Source organism: Phocoena sinus, chromosome 1, assembly GCF_008692025.1.
Source record: "Phocoena sinus isolate mPhoSin1 chromosome 1, mPhoSin1.pri, whole genome shotgun sequence".
Classification (NCBI taxonomy): Eukaryota; Metazoa; Chordata; class Mammalia; order Artiodactyla; family Phocoenidae; genus Phocoena; species Phocoena sinus.
The window spans coordinates 21,808,949-21,828,762 of NC_045763.1; the positions used below are offsets into that span (position 1 = coordinate 21,808,949).

General features: G+C 41.3%; 2 protein-coding genes across 4 annotated transcripts in view; both read left to right on the forward strand.

Moving 5' to 3' along the window:
* The window catches only part of FAM76A (family with sequence similarity 76 member A), a 28,012-nt gene extending 19,809 nt beyond the window's left edge, over positions 1-8,203 (forward strand). The window contains exons 7-10 of one of the 2 annotated variants that reach the window (XR_004353159.1): positions 2,526-2,661; positions 4,036-4,241; positions 5,310-5,411; positions 5,926-8,203. Coding sequence is in view for 1 of the 2 variants with exons in the window: in XM_032654450.1 (XP_032510341.1) it covers positions 2,526-2,661; positions 5,310-5,411; positions 5,926-6,012 (325 nt within the window). In the remaining variant the exon portion in view is untranslated. The remainder of the gene's footprint in view (positions 1-2,525; positions 2,662-4,035; positions 4,242-5,309; positions 5,412-5,925) is intronic. The other variant, XM_032654450.1, reaches the window with a different exon arrangement.
* An 8,403-nt stretch (positions 8,204-16,606) lies between these two features.
* STX12 (syntaxin 12) overlaps positions 16,607-19,814 on the forward strand; it is a 34,642-nt gene continuing 31,434 nt past the window's right edge. For both annotated transcript variants that reach the window (XM_032648191.1, XM_032648201.1), the window contains exon 1: positions 16,607-16,849. In XM_032648191.1, the coding sequence (XP_032504082.1) occupies positions 16,732-16,849 (118 nt within the window). In that variant the 5' untranslated portion in view covers positions 16,607-16,731. The remainder of the gene's footprint in view (positions 16,850-19,814) is intronic.

Consider the following 19,814-nt stretch of genomic DNA (forward strand, 5'->3'; position numbering starts at 1 on the left):
TTGGTGGGATTGTAAGTTGGTGCAGCCACTAGTATGGAGGTTCCTCAAAGAATTAAAAATAGTACTGCCATATGATCCAGCAATTTCACTTCTAAGTATTTATCCAAAGAAAAGAAAAATACTAATTCAAAAAGATAGGGCTTCCCTGGTGGTGCAGTGGTTGAGAGTCCGCCTGCTGATGCAGGGGACACGGGTTCGTGTGCCCCGGTCCGGGAAGATCCCACATGCCGCGGAGCAGCTGGGCCCGTGAGCCATGGCCACTGAGCCTGTGTGTCCGGAGCCTGTGCTTCGCAATGGGAGAGGCCACAACAGTGAGAGGCCCGCGTACCGCAAAACAAAAACAGAAACAAAAACAACAAAAAGATATATAGACCCCAATGTTCATTGTAGCATTAGTTACAATAGCCAAGATAATGAAAGCAGCCTGAGTGACCATTGATAGACAAATGGATAAAGAAGCTATGATGTGTGTGTGTGTATATACACACACACACACACACACACACACACACACACACACAGGAATATTACTCATCCATAAAAAATGAAATCTTGCTGTTTGCAACAACATGGATGGATCTAGAGGGTATTATGCTAAATGAAATAAGTTGGAGAAAGACCAATACTGCATGATCTCACGTATATGTGAATCTAAAAAACAAACAAAGCAAAATGAAAACATGCTTGTAGGTACAGAGAACAAACAGGTAGTTGTCAGAAGGGTGGGGTGGGGGATGGGTGAAATAGGTTGAAGGAGATTAAGAGGTATAGACCTTCAGTTATATAATCAGTAAGTCACGGGGATTAATATACAGCATAAAGAATATGGTCAATAATATAATAATGTTATGTGGGGACAGATGTTTACTAGACTTACGGTGATCATGATATATACAAGTGTCAAATCATTATGTATGAAACTAACATAATATTGTACATCAACTATTCTTCAGTTAAAAAAAAAGAAGCAGGTAGAGCAGAGTATTAGGAGCTGTGAGGACAAGAAGAAGTTATTTATACTAGCCCATTACTCCATTTCATTTGTTGCTCTGCTTATGGGTTTACCTAGATTCTGTTGGGTTGAGGGAAGACAGTCCCTTGGTGAGCATGAAAACCGGTGGAGACGATGATGGGTCCTTTCAATATTTTCTCCTCCATGCCTTGTTTTATTATTTTACATTTACTTTTTGTTACCTAGTAATTCTGCATGTTTATCAGTTAGAAAAGCAGTGATCCATTCTTCCTCTGACATTCTTCTCATATGCTTCGTGTAGACTGAGGGGGAATATTCTTATCAATGGAGTGTGTCTTCCCATTCTAGCCATAGAAATGTTTGACTTGGTAACTATGAGGAAGTTTATCCAGTGGTTCACCTTGTTATTTGGAGTTTCTACCTGTGTAGAGAATTATTAGTTATTAGATGTTGTTTAAGATGTAGGAAAGAACCAACAGCAAGGGGTATCTAGAGTAGTTGCTGTATTGATGTAGGGAGTTGGGAATCAGTATTGCAGTATCTGTTAGGAGAAACAGGTTTGTGTTTTACTTTAAAGGTTGCCCTGGGAAAAGTAAAGAGCTTCCTTTGGGAAGTCTGTAGAGAAGGGCAGGATTTGACTCTCTTGGCTGTGATTCCTTAACTTGTTTGGGTCTAAGACACCTCTGACCAGCCTTAGAAAGCTATGGATCCTCACCCTAGAAGCCATCCATTGTATGTATACATAGAATTGTACATACAATTTCAGAGCTTTACAGATTCCCTGAACTTGTCCTGGTTACTCTACTAAAAGGATGGAGTTCACCTGGCACTTTGACAAAGTGTAGTGCTCAGAGACTATTACTGGGAGGAATCTGTTGAAAACCCCAGGTTGTGATGTGGCTTTGCAGTTTGCCACCTCTTTGTTCTTTTCCTAACTAAATATTGCAGAATTCTTGATATTGGAAGTGACAATGAACAGGCCAGTTGTAGTGGGGGAAGTTGGCTTCTTTCCTATTAATTTCATCTTCTTTCTATCACTTTTTAAAAAGACTGACTGCTCCTGGGGCAGAACACAGCAGCTGCACCACATCGTGGGCTTTGGAGCAGAAAACAAAGAGTCAGAAACTCTATGGGTAGCTTTAAAGAAAAACGCATGAACTTACAATTGATAATTTATCCAGATTATAGGGAAATTATCTAATCATAAAAAAATTATGACTCTCACCCATAAATAACTGGAGATCTTCAGTGAACCTGGAACAGAATATCCTTGGCTCTTGTGAGAAGACATTTATTTTAGTCGTGAATGTGAGCAAAGATGCTGCAGGAATGCTGTGGGTTGTGGCTTTCGTTGGTATAGTTATCTGATGGCTACCTTACCTGTGCAGTTTAGCAAATACTCTCAAGTCAGGTGTGTGTTTTGCTTGATGCTGGGAATTCAAGTAGTTGCTCCTGCTCTTGCACTTGTAGTCAAGTGGCCTACGATGTGTACTCAGGTAGAAAAAAGTTTATCAATCCAACTGATTTTCTCCCCCTCCATTTTTCCACTCAGCTTTTCCCCAGACCTGGCTCTGGACTCACCAGGCACTGACCATTTTGTCATCATTGCCCAACTGAAGGAAGAAGTAGCCACTCTAAAGAAGATGCTGCATCAAAAGGATCAAATGATTTTAGAGAAAGAGAAGAAGGTACTGTTTAGTTAGTGCTTCCCAGGTCAGAATGAGACAGGCGGGTAAGATATGTGGTGCAGGGCATGATGCTGTTTTTTTGTTTTTGTTTTTTATAAATTTATTTATTTATCTTTGGCTGCGTTGGGTCTTTGTTGCTGTGCACGGGCTTTCTCTAGTTGCGGTGAGTGGGGGCTACTCTTTGTTGCAGTACATGGGCTTCTCATTGCGGTGGCTTCTCTCTTGTTGTGCGGTTTCTCTCTTGCACCTGGGCTTCAGTAGTTGTGGCATATGGACTCAGTAGTTGTGGCTCGCAGGCTCTAGAACGCAGGCTCTCAGTATTTGTGGCACATGGGCTTAGTTGCTCCGTGGCATGTGGGATCTTCCCGGACCAGGGCTCGAACCTGTGTCCCCTGCATTGGCAGGCGGATTCTTAACCACTGTGCCACCAGGGAAGTCCCAAAAGTTGATTTTTCTTTCTTAAATTTGGAGGAAGCTTCCACTTCTAAGGGAGGACCGATGTTGACCAAGCTTACAGAGATGATGTGTAAAAATATAATGTCTGCCTCTTAATTCACAACTATAATGTCTGCCTCTTAATATAACAGAGTACTACTCTTTTCAGCATAAGCTGTCTAGGAAGCTTGTAATCAGAGGGTGCTGAATGAGCACGGAGTTGGGACAAGAGGAAGTAGTTACATAATTGGAATTTTAGTGCTCTCAGGCTAGGAGAACCTGATGCCTCCATCTCTATTATTGGTATGGCTGTGTCCAGGGGACAGTAATACTCAAAATATGTGGACCAGGTCTCTCTCCTCCCTGGACAGTGTTCAGGTAGGCCTTCCTCTGTAACTGCATCACTTTGTTTACTATTGCTGATAACGCCCTTCCTGAGTGACCTACTCTTTGAGCTCATTAATATCTTCAGTAAAGCCTTATTCTGGTCGAAGAGCCATCTCCGCCTCTTTCGGGGAATTTTTTATGTCCTTGTTCTGATTCATATCTATTGTTTCTTATTTTCAGATTGTTAGAGAATATCTCATTTTTGCCTTAATATTTTAATAACAATAAAAATAATAGCTAACTTTTTTGGAGGCTTACTGTGTGCCTGAGCCCATTCTAAGTGCTTATATATATTAACTCATTTATCCCCATAACAACACGTTGAGGTAGGAATTATTATTGTCATCATTTCATAGATAAACAGTACCTTCAGTATTTTTCCCCTTAGGGCTCCAGTCCCTTCCTCTAGCTCTGTTTTCTTCCGGAGGCTGTTATGTTGTTTTGCACTGTGTTCGGAATGCTATGATTCATTCTGAATGGCTAACAAAGACATTTATAATGTTAAAATCTTTATGTGCATTCTTTGCATCTGATTTCTACCTCATCTTACAGATGAGGAAGTGGACCCAAGAGGATTAAACGACCAAATTAAATGTCCGAATCACACAGCTGATAAATGACAGAACAAAGGAATGAACCCAAATCTTCCTGACCCTACTGTGCTGTGTTTCTACTCTGCCAGTAAGGTGGAGATTCATGGGAAGAGACCAGTATTCTTTCCAATTTACTACATGACTGTCAGATGAAAGCAGACCCAAGTATGTTTTCTTCATGAACTAGATCAGAATGACACATAAAAGGATTTTTGCAAAATAGAGACAAAATGAACACTTGTTTCTAGTGCTTTGCAATTGCGGGATCTTAGTTCCCTCACCAGGGATTGAACCTGGACCAGGGCAGTGAAAGCGCTGAGTCCTAACCACTGGACCGCCAGGGAATTCCCACAAAGTTAGGGTTTTAGAAAGAGCAAACACAAGTAGTAGATTATTTCCCATAACTTTCAGGATCAAGGTCACACTCTTGGGTTGGAACACAGGCTCTTCCACATCATGCCTGCCTATCAGTAACCTCATCTCCTGACACTCTCATCAGTCATTTGAACACGCTCTCAGTTAGCTCTCACTCTGCCTGTGCCCATACTGTTCCCTTTGCTCGGATGCCCTTTTCCTTACCTCATGTGCCAGTTGCTGCTTGTGCCTCAAAACTCAGCTCACACATCACTTCTCTGATTTAGATAACTCTTCTCTGTGTTCCTTGAATAGCATAGTAAATAGAAGGCCTGGAGTTTGAACTCTAGCTCTGCTACTTGCTAACATGTATGATCTTGGCCACTTTACTTAACCTTTTCTAAGGCTTTGATGTTCCCATCTATAAAATGGGAAGAATAACATTACTGTCCCACAGGGTTGTCATAGGATTGAATGAAATAATATAATCAAACAGTTTGCCTGGAACAAGGTAAAAATTCAGTAAATGGCAGCAGCTGTTATTCTCATGGCTTCTCTCAAACTGTCAGTCATATTTGTTATAATCACTGATTTATTTGGAGGTATTTGAAAGATGATTGCATATATTAAATACATGAAATATCTAAAACCTTCTAGTAAGTGGTTAAGTATCAAACATGCTATTTCAGGATTTTGTGTAATTTTCAGGAAATCATTAGAAAAAATAGGATACACAGTTCCCTGGCTTTGATTTAGGTATGAATCTTTAGGAGAGCCCTGGATTTCATTAATTTGGGGGACCATTTAGCACTCTGGTACCAAAACATTTCTCATTGCACAGAGATTTCTTCTGGTCACTCTGCCTTTTTTTTCCCTCAGATCACAGAGCTGAAGGCTGATTTTCAATACCAAGAATCTCAGATGAGGGCCAAAATGAACCAGATGGAGAAAACCCACAAAGAAGTTACAGAACAATTGCAGGTGACTCTTCCTATTTAATATGGTAACTCTGGTTTATTTAGCTGATGGTATTTTAAGTGATCATCTCTTAGATTTCTTTTTTCTCAGAGAATTGACAAATCATATTAATCCGCCTTATAGATGTCTTTTAATATTTTCTCTTAGATGTGTTCTGATCTTTTTCTCTCAAAAACAGTGGAATTAATAAATGTGCTCTTTGATTTTTGGATCAACCAGATGTGATTCCAGATGTCTGAATTGTAAATTCTGTTTATCCAGCACATTAAGGCGCTCCACGGTTTGTTTATGTTGCATAAAGCATCCTTTTGTAATAGTGGATCCCAGGAGATTGAAGTACACTGATTAATCTCCAGCAAATACTTTCTTCCCTCTGAACCAAACCCTAGAGCTTTCTGTTGTTTTCTGCCTCTAGAATTTGTTCACCTCTTCCTGACCTCTGCATTGTCTCCCTTAGCATCTGCATGAAAAACATAGCCTATCCTGCTAAAACATCTTGTGTGATTTTTTTTTAAAGGCCAAAAACCGAGAGCTCCTGAAGCAGGCAGCTGCCTTGTCCAAGAGCAAGAAGTCAGAGAAGTCAGGAGCTATAACCTCTCCATGAGAGACCACAAGGACGCTCCTGGCAATAGCAATGGATTCCTGGGTTAGGGTGGCAATGTAGCTGTTCTCTGGGAATTGCAAGCTTTCTTAAGAAATCTCTATTTTACTATAGTTATCCTTCTTTGTGCGATTGCAGTGGGGCTGAGTGGAAACACCTGGTTTGTGCTATATTATGACTGCATGCTTGAATGTTTGGGGTTTCAGGCTCTCTCTCTCTCTCTCTCTCTCCCACTCTCTCTCACTCTCCCTCACTCCCCTCTCTACCCCCAACCCTCCTCTCAGTACTACTGTCTCTCTGTCTGTCTCTCTTTTGTTACTTTTTTATGTGTGTGTGGTGGTCACTGCTCAGTGTTATGTGCAGAATGGTTTGGTTTTTTTTGTTTGGTCCAGCATGGCATCCTGCCATACCCATGAGCAAATAGTTGGCATTAATTACATATCACTGCCACCCTCTGAACTTTGAAAACTGCCACCTTAAGACTTGGTACAGTGGAAGAGAATTTTTCTCTCCAGTAAACCTTTTGCTTCAGGGTATACTCTTGGGTTTTTTTCCAGGTGTATTATGTACTTTGTACTATGTATAGCCAGAGTTTTATTTATTTTTTAAAAAAAGAAACTTTTTCTTGATAAAGGAGTAATGGTAGCCTAGCTTGTTCTTCTTGTAAAAGTAATGCCTCTTAAAAAAAAGTCCTACTCTCTAGCGTTTAGTAAAAGAATCAGATCTTTTCTTTCTTGTTACCTTGGAGTCTTAAAAACTGATTGCTAAGGTGAAACAATTCAATATATAAGTATGGAGTTAAGTGCCTTTTGGAGGATTTCTTGGAAGACCATGTAAGAAGATACTTAAGGTAGCAAAGATTTGGGCAGTCTGTCTTTCTAAGTAAAGGCAGAAAGAAGGGTTGTCCAGGTTGTACTGGACACTTCTCTCCCCAACCCCTTTCTTGATTGTTTTACATGACTGATTTTAAATTCTCACACTGCCACCTCTTTTTTAAAAAACGCCCTTTACTTATATCGGTTGTCATACTGGGCCATTTTCAGGTAACTTTTTTTTTTACATGATTCAAAATGGGATAATATTCAGACTACAGAGCATTTTGGAGGTTAGTATGAGCTGCTCAAGTATGGACTGTAAGTCCTGGGAGAATGATATCACTGTACCTTTTCCCCACTCCTCCTCACCCACCCCAGCCTGTACACTCCCTGCCTTTAATGGAAATGTGTTGAAAACAGGTGCTTCTCGAAAGCAGCTTGGCCACAGCCTGAACTGTGTCCTGTTTTCCCTTCTTGACCCAATAGGCACATGGATTCTCTTTTCCAGGTGAGAGGATAGATTTGCATTTCTAGCCGTACTCTCAGGTCCTCTAGATGATGTTTGTGAAAGGAACTAGAGATGTGTAGTGTGCCATGAAACAGTAAAACCAGCTACCTTGGAATCATTAATGCAGGGGGTGGTACTAGAGTTAGAGGTAATCATAAGGGCAGATGACATTTGTACCTCAGTCTACCAAAAGTGTAGCAGTAAGTTTAACTTGCTAGGCATTTCCTAGGAGCAAATGCTTCTAATCTGTGAGCATTCTCACAAGTGGAGCCATGCACATAATTGGACAGAGATGTGGCAATGAGTGGCTTCCTTCTGGTAAGAGGAACAATGGACCATGTTACTTATCTATCACTCTAGTAGAGGATGTAATTTTCCCTTCTAAGCAAGGGAAATGGCAGTGCTAAACAGTTTTGTAACTTTTTGAATGAGAAACTTTTAGGTAAAGATAAACTGTCAGATAATATTTTCAGCTGCATTTACATTGACTATGGGGAAAAGATTGTGAAAAAAGTTACAGTCATTTTTTTTTTATTTTAAAGGCTTGAGAAATTCTGTTACATGAAGTGACAATGTAAAAACACATTTAGTTTTATACTAAATCTTTTTTTAAGGTCTTGGCATTTAATATAAAGCAAATCCACACATTTTCTAACTTTCCACAAGTTCCAAAAAGGGAAGGAAGAAACTTCAATCTTGAAATTTTGGTTTTTAAAAATCATGACACTGTTTTACCGTGAAATTGAGTAGCTAACTTTTGGTAACACCTTTTGTTTATTTGTATGTTTGTAATAATGGACCTTTTAAAACACAGGAATGTTTTGGTTTGTACAGACTTTGAAAAATGTGTGTTAATAAAAATTCATATTGACTTAAGTATAATTGGTTTTTTTTTTTCATTTCTTGCTGGTTCACCAATAGACATATCCCATAATCCCCTTCAACCTAGAAAAGAGTCAGTTTGTCTTGCTTGTAGAATTTAAACAATTAAAAACCTAACAGTGCTAATAGGGAGTTTTATGTCCATCAGAGAATAAAATCATTCTCTTTCTTCTTTGAGTTTATTTATTCAGTTTAAGTGCTTGCTTTGTTATAAGCACTGGTAGGCAATGAGGATACAGCAGTGAAGACAATTGACAAAGTTACTCTCCTCATGAGGCTCCCATTTAATGGAATATTGGACAACACCATTGTTCCTTGATTTTATATTTACCATTATTACTCAAAATTAATACGGGATGAATCCTTATAAGGTATGAGTTGAAAGGTTTTTGAGATGTCATCTCAAGGAGAGGAATGCATTGGTTTGAAACATTGGTGCTAGTAGGTTTCTAAATAACAGGTGCCTTTCAGACATTATCACTGTCACATCCTGGTCATTCTGTTCTATAGGTGCAATGACAACTTATTTTCTCTAAATAAAGATAGTTTTATAGGTGCTATGGTCTGAATGTTTATTGCCCCTCTCCTCTCCGCCAGATTCATATGTTGAGATCCTAACGCCTAGTGGTGGTGGTATTAGGAGGTGAGGACTTTAGGAGGAGCTTAGGTTCTGCCCTCATGAATGGGATTAGTGCCCTCATCAAGGATGCTCCAAATAAATCCCTTGCCCCTTCTACCATATGCCAGCTATGAATCTGGAAGAGGGCCCTCATTAGAATGCTGACCCCTTGATCTTGAACCTCCCAGCTGCCAGAAATGTGAAAAATAAATTTCTGTTGTTTATAAGCTACCCAGTCTGTGATATGTTGTTATAGCAGCCCAAACAGACTACGACAGTAGGTTATGTTTATGACCACATTTATTGTGTGAATGACCTCAATTTACACAGCCGTATAAACGGCTGTAGGGAAAGAATATAGTGTAAACAGAGAAAGATATCATCTAGTTCTCCAGGAAGTTCTTCAACCACTCTAACTAACCTTAAAAGCAACTTAGCAGGATTTTGGTTGCATCCTTTTCAGTTGAAGACCGTGTGTTACCTGCAGTATAGCTATCTTCATCTAACGGTCAGTTCGAGGATTTGGGGGGAGGGGCCGTTTCCGGGAAGGTCCAAACTGTCAGGACCTACAGAGTGTTGTGGTTACTATTCCTGCATAACAAATTACCCCCAAATTTAGGTGTTTTGCTTTTGTTTTGTTTTTTGGCTGTGCCGGGGGCTCGCGGGATCTTAGCTCCCTGACCGAGGCAGTGAAAGCACTGAGTCCTAACCACTGGACCGCCAGGGAACTCCCCAAAATTTAGTGTTTGAAAACAACCATTTTAATATGCCCACAAACTCTGTTGATCAAGAATTTGGACAGGGCACTGTGGGGACGACTGGTCTTTGTTCTTTAATGTCTGGGTCCTCAGCTGGGAAGATTCAAAAGCTGCAGGAAACTTATTGGAACTGAAATCATCTCTCTGAAGGCTCTGCTTACTTGTGTATCTAGTGCCTGGACTGAGATGACAAAGTCTAGTAATGCTGAATGAAGCTCCTATGTAGGGCCCCTCCATATATACCTTGCCTTCTCCAGCATGATAGGCTCAAGGTAATCAGACTTCTTCCATGGTGGATCAAGACTCCAAGCACAAGTGAACAATTCTGAAGCTGTGTTTCATCATCGGACCTGTCCTCAGAGGTCACATTACCTCACTTCTGCAGCATTTTATTGGTCAAAGCAGTCAGGAGTCCATCCAGACTCAAGGGGAGGGGACGTAGATCCCTTCTCTTGATGAGAAGGTGACAAAGTAGAAGAGCGTGTGGGATGGAAGCTACCGTGGAGGCTATTTTAAAAAATATAATCTGCCAGACTTCCCTGGTGGCGCACAGTGGTTAAGAATGCGCCTGCCAATGCAGGGGACACGGGTTCGAGCCCTGGTCCGGGAAGATCCCACATGCCGCGGAGCAACTAAGCCCGTGTGCCACAACTACTGAGCCCATGTTCCACAACTACTGAAGCCCGTGTGCCTAGAGCCTGAGCTCTGGAACAAGAGAAGCCACCACAATGAGAAGGCCACGCACCACAGCGAAGAGAAGCCCCTGCTCGCCGCAACTAGAGAAAGCCTGCGCGCAGCAACGAAGACCCAACAACGAAGACCCAACGCAGCCAAAAATAAATAAATAAACTTATTAAAATATATATATATATAAAATCTGCCACATAGAGCGTGGATTTTGGAAACAAACCGAATTTAAGAGAACAAGGCACAAGGCAGAAGCTGCAATGACTTTCGTGGCCTATCTTTGGATGTCACACTGCATCATTTCTGCAATACCCTATTGGTTACAGAAGACAAATTACTGACACTGGACTTCCCTGGTGGCACGGTGGTTAAGAATCCGCCTGCCAATGAAGGGCACACGGGTTCGAGTCCTGGTCCGGGAAGATCCCACAAGCCATGGGGCAACTAAGCCCATGCGCCACAACGACTGAGCCTACATGCCACGGCTACTGAAGCCCGTGCGCCTAGAGCCTGTGCTCCGCAGCAAGAGAAGCCACCACAATGAGAAGCCCGCGCACTGCAACAAAGAGTAACACCCGCTCGCTGCAACTAGAGAAAGCCTGCACACAGCAACAAAGACCCAACGCAACCAAAAATAAGTAAATAAATTTTTAAAAAAATTACTGACACTATTCAATGTGGAATGGGACTACCCATGTGCATTCATATCAGGAGGCAGAACCACTGGGGTCCATCTTGGAGACTGGCTACCACGTTGACCTTTGACCAATAAGATTGATTAACAACTATGTGAATCTCTGGATTTTGAAGGCAGGAATGACAGTTGGCATTTGGGGGAAAGGAGTTCATATTTCTTAGTTATGACTGGAGTCAAATAACCACTTTGCCCGCCAGTGCTTGTCAGGCTGTCACTGAAGCAGATTATCAACTCTACTTGAAAAGTGAGACTGTGTCAGGCTGTGGTTAGCTCTAAAGTCAGACTGTGTGTGAGTTCTATCTCTACTTAGGGTTGTTGTGAGGATTAAATAATGTATGTAGAAGTCTCTAAAACAGTGCTTGGCACATAGTATGCACTCGATTTTTAAAGCTATTATTATCACAGAATCTACATTGTCTGTTTCTTGAGAGAGAAAAGTGACAAAATAGAGTGAACATATATGTTCACTTTTTTTTAATTTATTTTATTTATTTTAACTTTTTTGGCTGCATTGGGTCTTCGTTGCAGCGCACGGGCCTTCTCCAGTTGTGGCAAGCGGGGGCTACTCTTCGTTGCAGTGCGCAGTCTTCTCATTGCAGCGGCTTCTCTTGTTGCGGAGCACGGGCTCTAGGTGCGCGGGCTCAGTAGTTATGGCACTCGGGCCTAGCTCCACGGCATGTGGGATCCTCTCAGACCAGGGCTTGAACCCGTGTCCCCTGCATTGGCAGGCGGACTCCCAACGACTGCGCCACCAGGGAAGCCCTGTTCACTTGTTTTTTGTTTCCAAAGTTACTTTATCTCCAGATCACTTTATCCCCAGATTCACGCAACCCACAACTTTTATATCTTTTTTTCAACTCCACATTACCCACCTCGTGCATGCCACTTCATTACACTGATCCTTAGAGTGCCATTTTTCTTTACGTTTAATAAGATATAACTTGCATCTGGTAAAATTTATCCTTCTCAGTGTATACATCAAAAAGATTTTGATGGATGTATGCAGTTGTGTAGTCACCACAGTCAAGACATGGAACATTTCCATCAGCACAAAAACTTCCCTTGTGCCCCTTGGCAGTCAGTTCCCTCCCCCAGCTCCAGCCCCTGGCAACCATTAATCTGATCTCTATCCTTATAGTCTGGCCTTTTCCAGAATGTCATATAAATGGAATCAAACAGTATGTAGACTTTCATGTCTGACTTCTTTCATTTAGCATATGCATTTGAGATTCATCCACGTTGTTTCACGTCTCAGTAAATTTATTCTATGTTGCAGTAGTTTGTTCCTTCTTATAGCTGAAAAGTTTTCCATTGATAGATGTACCACAATTTGTTTATCTATTCAGCAGCTGACGGATATTTGAGTTATTTCTAATTTTTGGTTACTATGAATAAAGCTAACACATTTGCATTACACATCTTTATATGAACATGTGCTTTCATTTCTCTTGGGTAAATACCTGGCAGTGGGATTGCTGGATTGCATGATAAATTTATGTTTAATTTTCTAAGAAACTGACAAACTTTTCCAAGTGGTTGTACAGGTTTGCATTCCCACTGGCAATATATGATGAGTGCTAATTTTAACACAGTCTTCTTTGCAAACTTCTTTGAATTTCTCCACTGACTCTTCCCTACATTTCCCAGAAAGCTTGTTATATTGGTGATAATGATACTTTATTTTTAAAATATGAGATGTATTTACTGAAGTGTAGCATATATACAGAAGAGGACACACATCACAAATGTATGACTTGATGAATTTTCACAAAGTAAACACAGTTATATAATCACCATCTGGATCAAGAAAGACTGCTACCAGCACCCTAGCCCATCTCATGTGCCCATTCCTAGTCACTCCCTCTCCTCCTCAAAACTGAGAGTTCCATGGTGGCCTAATGCTTAGGATTCCAGGTTTTCATTGCCGTGGCCCGGGTTCAGTCCCTGGTCGGGGAACTGAGATCCTGTATAGCTGCACAGCAACTACATGCTATTCTGAATTTTAATAATATAGATTCATTTTGCTGGTTTTGAACCTAATAAATATGGGATAATACAAAGCGTACTCATCTTTGTCTACTTCTTTTGCTACACGTTATGTTGGACAAGGTCACCCACATTGCTCACATAGCAGTAGGCCATGAATTTTCATGCTCTATGATACTACAATTTATCCATCCTACTGTCGATGTACATTTGGGCTGTTTCCAGTTTGGAACTTGTAAAAATAAATGCTGCTCTGGCCATCTTCATAATAGCTTCGAACTGGCAACTATCCAAATGCCCATAAATAAGAGAATGGATAATCAAATTGTAGTAAGATCATATGATAAAATACTACTCAGCAATAAGGACCAAACCACTGACATGTGCAATATCATGGATAAATCTCAAAAACATTATGTTAATTGAAATAAGCCAACACTAAAGAATACATAACATATGCTCCCTTCTTGATGGAACCTGAGAATAGGCAAAACTAATCTGTAATGATAAAAATCAGACAGTGATTTCTGGGGAATTGATTAGAAAGAGGAGAATTGATTAGAAAGGAACACAGCCTGGACTTCCCTGGTGGCGCAGTGGTTAAGAATCCAGCTGCCAATGCAGAGGACACGGGGTCGAGCTCTGGTCCGGGAAGATCCCATATGCCACGGAGCAACTAAGCCCGTGTGCCACAACTACTGAGCCTGCTCTCTGGAGCCCGCGAGCCACAACTACTGAGCCCGTGTGCCACAACTACTGAAGCCTGCACGCCTAGAGCCCACGCTACACAAGAGAAGCCACTGCAATGAGAAGCCTGTGCACCGCGACGAAGAGTAGCCCCTGCTCGCTGCAACTAGAGAAGCCTGCGTGCAGCAACGAAGACCCAACGGAGCCAAAAATAAATAAATAAAATAAATTTAAATAAATAAGACATTACAAAATGTGACTTACAAAAGAAAAACATCTCTTAAAAGAAAAAAAAGAAAGGAATACAGCCTGGGGAAACTTCCTTGGGTAACAGTGAAAGTGTTTTATTTCTCAGTTTGGATGGTTGTTACGTGGGTATATACAAATGTCAAAATTCATTGAAATGAACACTTAATACCTGTGTATTGTATTGTGTGTTAATTATGATGAAATAAAAATTAATACAGAGAAATGCTGCTTAGTCGTAAAAAATGCTGTCATGAACTTTCCGATACTTGGTTTTTGGAACACATATGGATGCACATCTGTTGAGTATACAGGTAGGAGTAGAATTGCTGGGTCATAGAATATGTATGAATCATGGCTCTGCAATTTAATAGCTGGATGACATTGGGCAAGTGCCCAGAACCTCTAGAGAACACCAGTTTCCTTATCTGTTACCAAGGAGCTAATCTCACCTTGATGGGTCCGAACCATGAAAACTGTTTTTGTCAATTAGCAAAAAGACATAATGCTGAGAAACCTCATTTTCTAAAAGCACTGCTTTTTCAGAAAATTTGCTATTTGAAATATCAGTAAGAATGGAATATTCCACTCTCGCCTGGAGGATCTGAGTTACTTTGACACAGAGAAGCAGCCTCAATTTCCAACCCAGGTGCAGAGCTTCAGATAAGGGGTTTCCAGATACAGCATTCCACATTTATCTTCACGCTGTAGTTTCCAAGGAAACAGGATTCTGAGTCTTCTTGTTAGCTCAGGCCTGATGATAATCCCTTTACACATAGCCTGGTGTGCTTTGAGGCTATCAAAAACACTGCTTCTTTTAAATTTTACCTATACTCCATCTTTCCAAATCCTGGAATAATTCTATCTCTCCCGTGCTTGGTGAGATACCCCATGATTCCTCTGTTGTGTAGTCCCCCTTGCAGCAGTAAGTTAATAAACCTAACCTTGTCAGACCATATAAAGATAAAGCCACTTTATCAGATGGGCTTTATCTTGGGTATTACCAATAACTTTGTAAAATGTGTTCACATTACCTGGATGGACATTAAGAAATGATAGCTATTTTTTATTATTCATGTATAAATTCAATATATGTTCATTTGACATCTAGTATTTGCAAGGCACAAATGTATTGCTATGAGAGATAGCACAAGATAGCCATGGCACAGATGGAAAACCACATTTTATTTTAGCTGGAGAAAGAAACCAACAATAACAACCACCACTATGTTTTCAATCCTAGGAGAAAAATACCTTTACTGAACTTCACTTTAAATAGAATCAAATGTAAATGAAAACATTCTCAAGACTATTTTATAGGTAAAAAGTACAATGTACACGATTTACTATAAGATAGGACATAAAACTATGGATTCTAAGAAATCGTATGGTTTTAATAACCAGGATGAGAGGACCCAAATGTCGTCTGTCCTTCTCTAAAGAGAAAAAATTGCTCTTATAAATGCTCCAACGAAAAATAGAGACAGCATTGCTTACAAAAGCTCTAAGGCTGAATGCAGGCTCATTCACCCATTTAGGGTCCCCTCCTACACAGGCAAGCAGCTTCCTCTCTTGGTCATTCCCCAGAGGTTGCAAAGCAGACTGGAGTGAAGTGGGGTGGAGAATACAGGAAACAAACACTGCCAGTTCCCCTTCACTTCTCTCTATCTTGATCTCCTCCAACAGCAAAATCCTACTCTTGTCTCTCCATCTAACATATGCTCACAAAATGCAGTCTTCAATGGGAACATTGAGGTCATACACTCCAAATTACTTAAGAGAATGATTTTAAAAATTTGACAGTCTAGTTCTCCAAGAAATCCTGGTTTGGGATATAGATGAAGAAATTATTTGGGAGGGATTTAGATGGAGAATGAATTTGGTAATATAAGAATGCGTTTTAGGGACATAGCAAGATGACAATACAATTAGCTTAGTGTTTGGGTTTTGCAGTCAAATCTCAGAAAAACAAATTAACCTCTATGGTCTTAACTTTCTCAACTGTAAAAGGGAAAATAATAATGCTTGCTCTGTCGAGTTACTTTACTTCAACATTAAAAAAGTCGATTGTCCGTTATCTAGTCTGAAGGTAAAAATATAGTTAGAACATCGTCCCTTGCTGTGAAAGAGCTTATGAACAACTGAATTGCAGTGAGGGGATCACAAATAATACGTGCTCAAGAAATCTTATTATTATCATTTTATTGTTTAGACTAGAAGAGGGGTGGAGGGAGAAATGAAAGTAATTTGTAAACCATAAAAGTGCACTCCAATAAAGATGTAAAAAAAAAAATAATAAAAAAAAGTGCTCCACAAATCCTAACAAAGCCCTAGAGGATGGAAGCAGAGTGAGGAATTTCAGGAGTTTGGTTACGGATCTGGGTTTCAAGGCTGTCGAATTCTCCATATTTGGGCCTGAATGCTCAGAATAGAACAGAATAGGATGTTAGGGCTGAGATCATCTGGTACAATTTTATGCTAATCGAAAAATTCTTGCCTTCTGTCACCGTGCCCTGGCGATAAACAACACCGCCACCTCAGATTCTCCAATCCGAGCCCCAATGGTATGATGTCATCACCCCGCCCCGCAACCCCAAGCTCCAGGGCGTCACGTCTCTAAGCTACCGTGCCTACACCAGTTCCAGAGGCGCCTGCGCAATGTGGGGGAGCCAGGGCGGACGTGTGCGCGCTGCGAGGGGGCGGGGCTAGCGCTCACGCAGCTTTATCCCCTTCCCCGCCCTTTCTCTTCCCGGTTTCCCTGTAAGCCTGCTGGTCGGGTCTGGCGGCTGCTTCCGGTAGGAGCGCGGTGCAGGGCGAGTCGGTCTCGGCTCCTCGTCATGTCCTACGGTCCCTTAGATATGTACCGGAACCCGGGGGCCTCGGGGCCCCCGCTCCGGGACTTCAACAGCATCATCCAGACGTGCAGCGGCAACATCCAGCGGATCAGCCAAGCCAGTGAGCCGGGGTACCGGGCTGGGGGGGCGGGGGCCGTCCCGGGGACAGGCCCGGGTGAGGCTGCCGAGACGCGGAGCCCGGCTAGGGCTACGGCCAGGGCCACACCTGAGGCCGTCTTGGGTGCTCTGCTCTGGATACGGCGGGCTGCTATCCCCGAGTCTGCCAGGCCCAGGCACCCCGAGGGTCCGGAGCCCCAGCCGCAGCTCGAGTTTCTTCTCAGGAGTTCTGCTCTTACCGTGTTGGGGCCAAGACAGCAGTCCTGACAGCCGCAGGGTGGGAGGGTGTGTGTGTGTCCCCTCCAGAGCAGTGAATGAGTCGACTGGCTCCAGTGGTCAGCCTAGTTTTTCCTGTCATCTGCCTCCCTCCACCCACCTCTCTTTCCTCTTTGGCCAGCTTGGATCGGGAGCTGTTTACTGGTTTAGACTTTACATTCTGCTGAGCTTCTGGCTTCTTGGAAGTCAGAACCTTTCAATTAAGGGAAGTGGAGAGTGCATGTGTTTTGGTGACTTTAATACAATTCTTCCTGTAAGGAATTTGGAAATCAGATACAATGACTTGTATTCGAGGGGTGAGATGACTTCTACTTTAATAAAGAGAATTCACCAAAAACATTTAGGTTTACATTCTTTTGTCTTTTGTAGCAAAAGATTTGCATATATTTTTGGATTTCAAGCCAATGAGGCTTTTGTTTTCCTTCCCCACCTAGTTACTCTTTTGAACAAGCATGATACACAGAGAAGCTCAGGGACATGGCCACAATCACATAGCAAGTAAGACATGGTAGAGGTGGTGGTGGATTTCAGAATGTCATTGCTTGTCTTAAAACTCCCTCCCCACCATTAGGGTCTGAATGATACTATAGTTGAATGAGTCAAATACACGTTATTCCTTGTGCCTGAAAATTAGCTCAGAGCCTTATAAACAGGAGGTCAGCAGCAGCAACTACTTGGAAAGAATGGTATCATGATCCTTGTTGTTTATTATTGTGTTTCTGTGAGCTTGGCTGTACCCTGTTAATAGGTACAACTAGTTGGTCCTGAATTACAATTATGTTCTATATTTTAAAGAACAATCTATCACTTAGCTTTTAAATTTAAATATATAATGAGAGAGGGAAGTTTCTGATGGAAAGCGTTTGAATCTGGGCACTTTGGAAGTGGAAAGAAGAATATGTGGTCTGTTAAATCCAGAAATTTGAAACAAAAATTAATGTGACCACTGGTTAGAAAGTATAGTACTTTGTGTTCCAGTTTCCTTTTGTGAGGGAGCTGTAATGCAGGTTAGATCAGAATATTCTGGTTCAATACTGAAAGTTTCTTATTGAGGCCAAATATAATTTTAATGTCTATTTGTGAAATTTTCATTCTGCATGTATTTGAGTATGAGGCATGTAGTATGTATAGGAACTGACATAGATTCCTTCAACAGGGAGCCTGTGGCGTACATAATGACTGAAAGCGATCGCTACTATAGAAGAGATATAATAAAATTATAGCTATTTAGGAGAGAAAGACACCTTTTTCACTTGGGAGAGGCCAGGGAAGGCATTATTGGCATTTGAGCTAGGTCTGGAAAGATGGTGGAAAGTATTTGAACTTTCGAGAGTAAAGAAGGGAAGAGCATTCCAGGAGGGAATAAAATGAACAAGGCATGGTAGTGGGAAAGCATGTGGTGTGTATAGAAAAGTAGAGTGATTTAATTTGGCTAGACTGGTGGAGTCCAGGAAGTAGTGGAAAATAGGATTGGAAAGGTAAGTTGGGGTCCAAACATGAAGTGCTTTAAGTGCTACACTAAGGGGGTTTGGATATAATTCTTTAGAAATGTGGAAATTGAGTTGGAAGGGAGAGAGACTGGAATCAGAGACACCAGTTAGGATCTGAAAATGAAAAGAAGGAAAGGATAGGAGAGGTGTCTGGTGATAGAATTGATAAGGTTTAGCTGTTGATTGGGCATCAGGCTCAAGGGATAGTTGGATTCATTCCATTAATAACATTAAAAGCTAACATTTGAGTACATACTGTATGCCGGGCAATATAAGTGCTTTACATGCATTATCTTAATTTTGTAACAACCCTGTGAAGTAATTACCAATATTATTTCTTTTTATGGGTTAGGAAACAGGCTGAGAAAGGTTAAATAATTACCCAGCTTACAAATGGCAATACCTAAATTTGAAACCAGATCTGTCTCTTATGACCAGCATTCAGCCTTTTTATAATTTTTAATTAATATTACAGTTTTATAACAGTTAACACTTCAAGTTACAAGTGACTTTTCTTTTTCTTTCTTTTTTTTTTTTTACTCTTCATAGGAAGCTGTGGGGAATACCTGAGGCTGTGGAACTTTCTCTTCTTGTGGTGTGTCTGCCTCTCCTGCTAGATTGTTAGTTCCTTTGAAGAAATGGGACATGACTTATTCATCTTTATATTTCTAGTACTTATCTCAGACCCAAGTATATGTTAGGTTCATTCATTCACTGTTCAACAAATATTCTATGAGCACCTGCTATGCACTGGGGATGGAGTGATGAGCAGGACGGACAAAACCCTGCCCTGATTGTGTGTATGTGTTTGTGTATGTGTACGTATACACACGTATGCATACATGCACATATATAAACAATATTGAGAAATAATAAGTGCTATGAAGAAAAAAATAAGGGAACAGAGAGTGAGGAGAGCAAGAGGGTGGGTGTGCTATTTTATATTTTTACATCAGTTGGTCAAGGAAGGCCTCTCTGAGGGGGTGATGTTTGAGTAGACACCTGAATGAAGTGAGGGAGAAAACCTCGTGAGTAGCTGGGGGAAGGCATCCTAGGCAGAGGGAATAGCAAGAGCGAAGACCTCAGTGATTTCAAGAATAGCAAGGAGACTAGTGTGGCTGGACTGCAGTTAGAGAAGGGGAGCATAGTAGGAAAAGAGGCCAGGGAGGTAGCCAGGGATCATATCATTTAGGGTCTTGATGC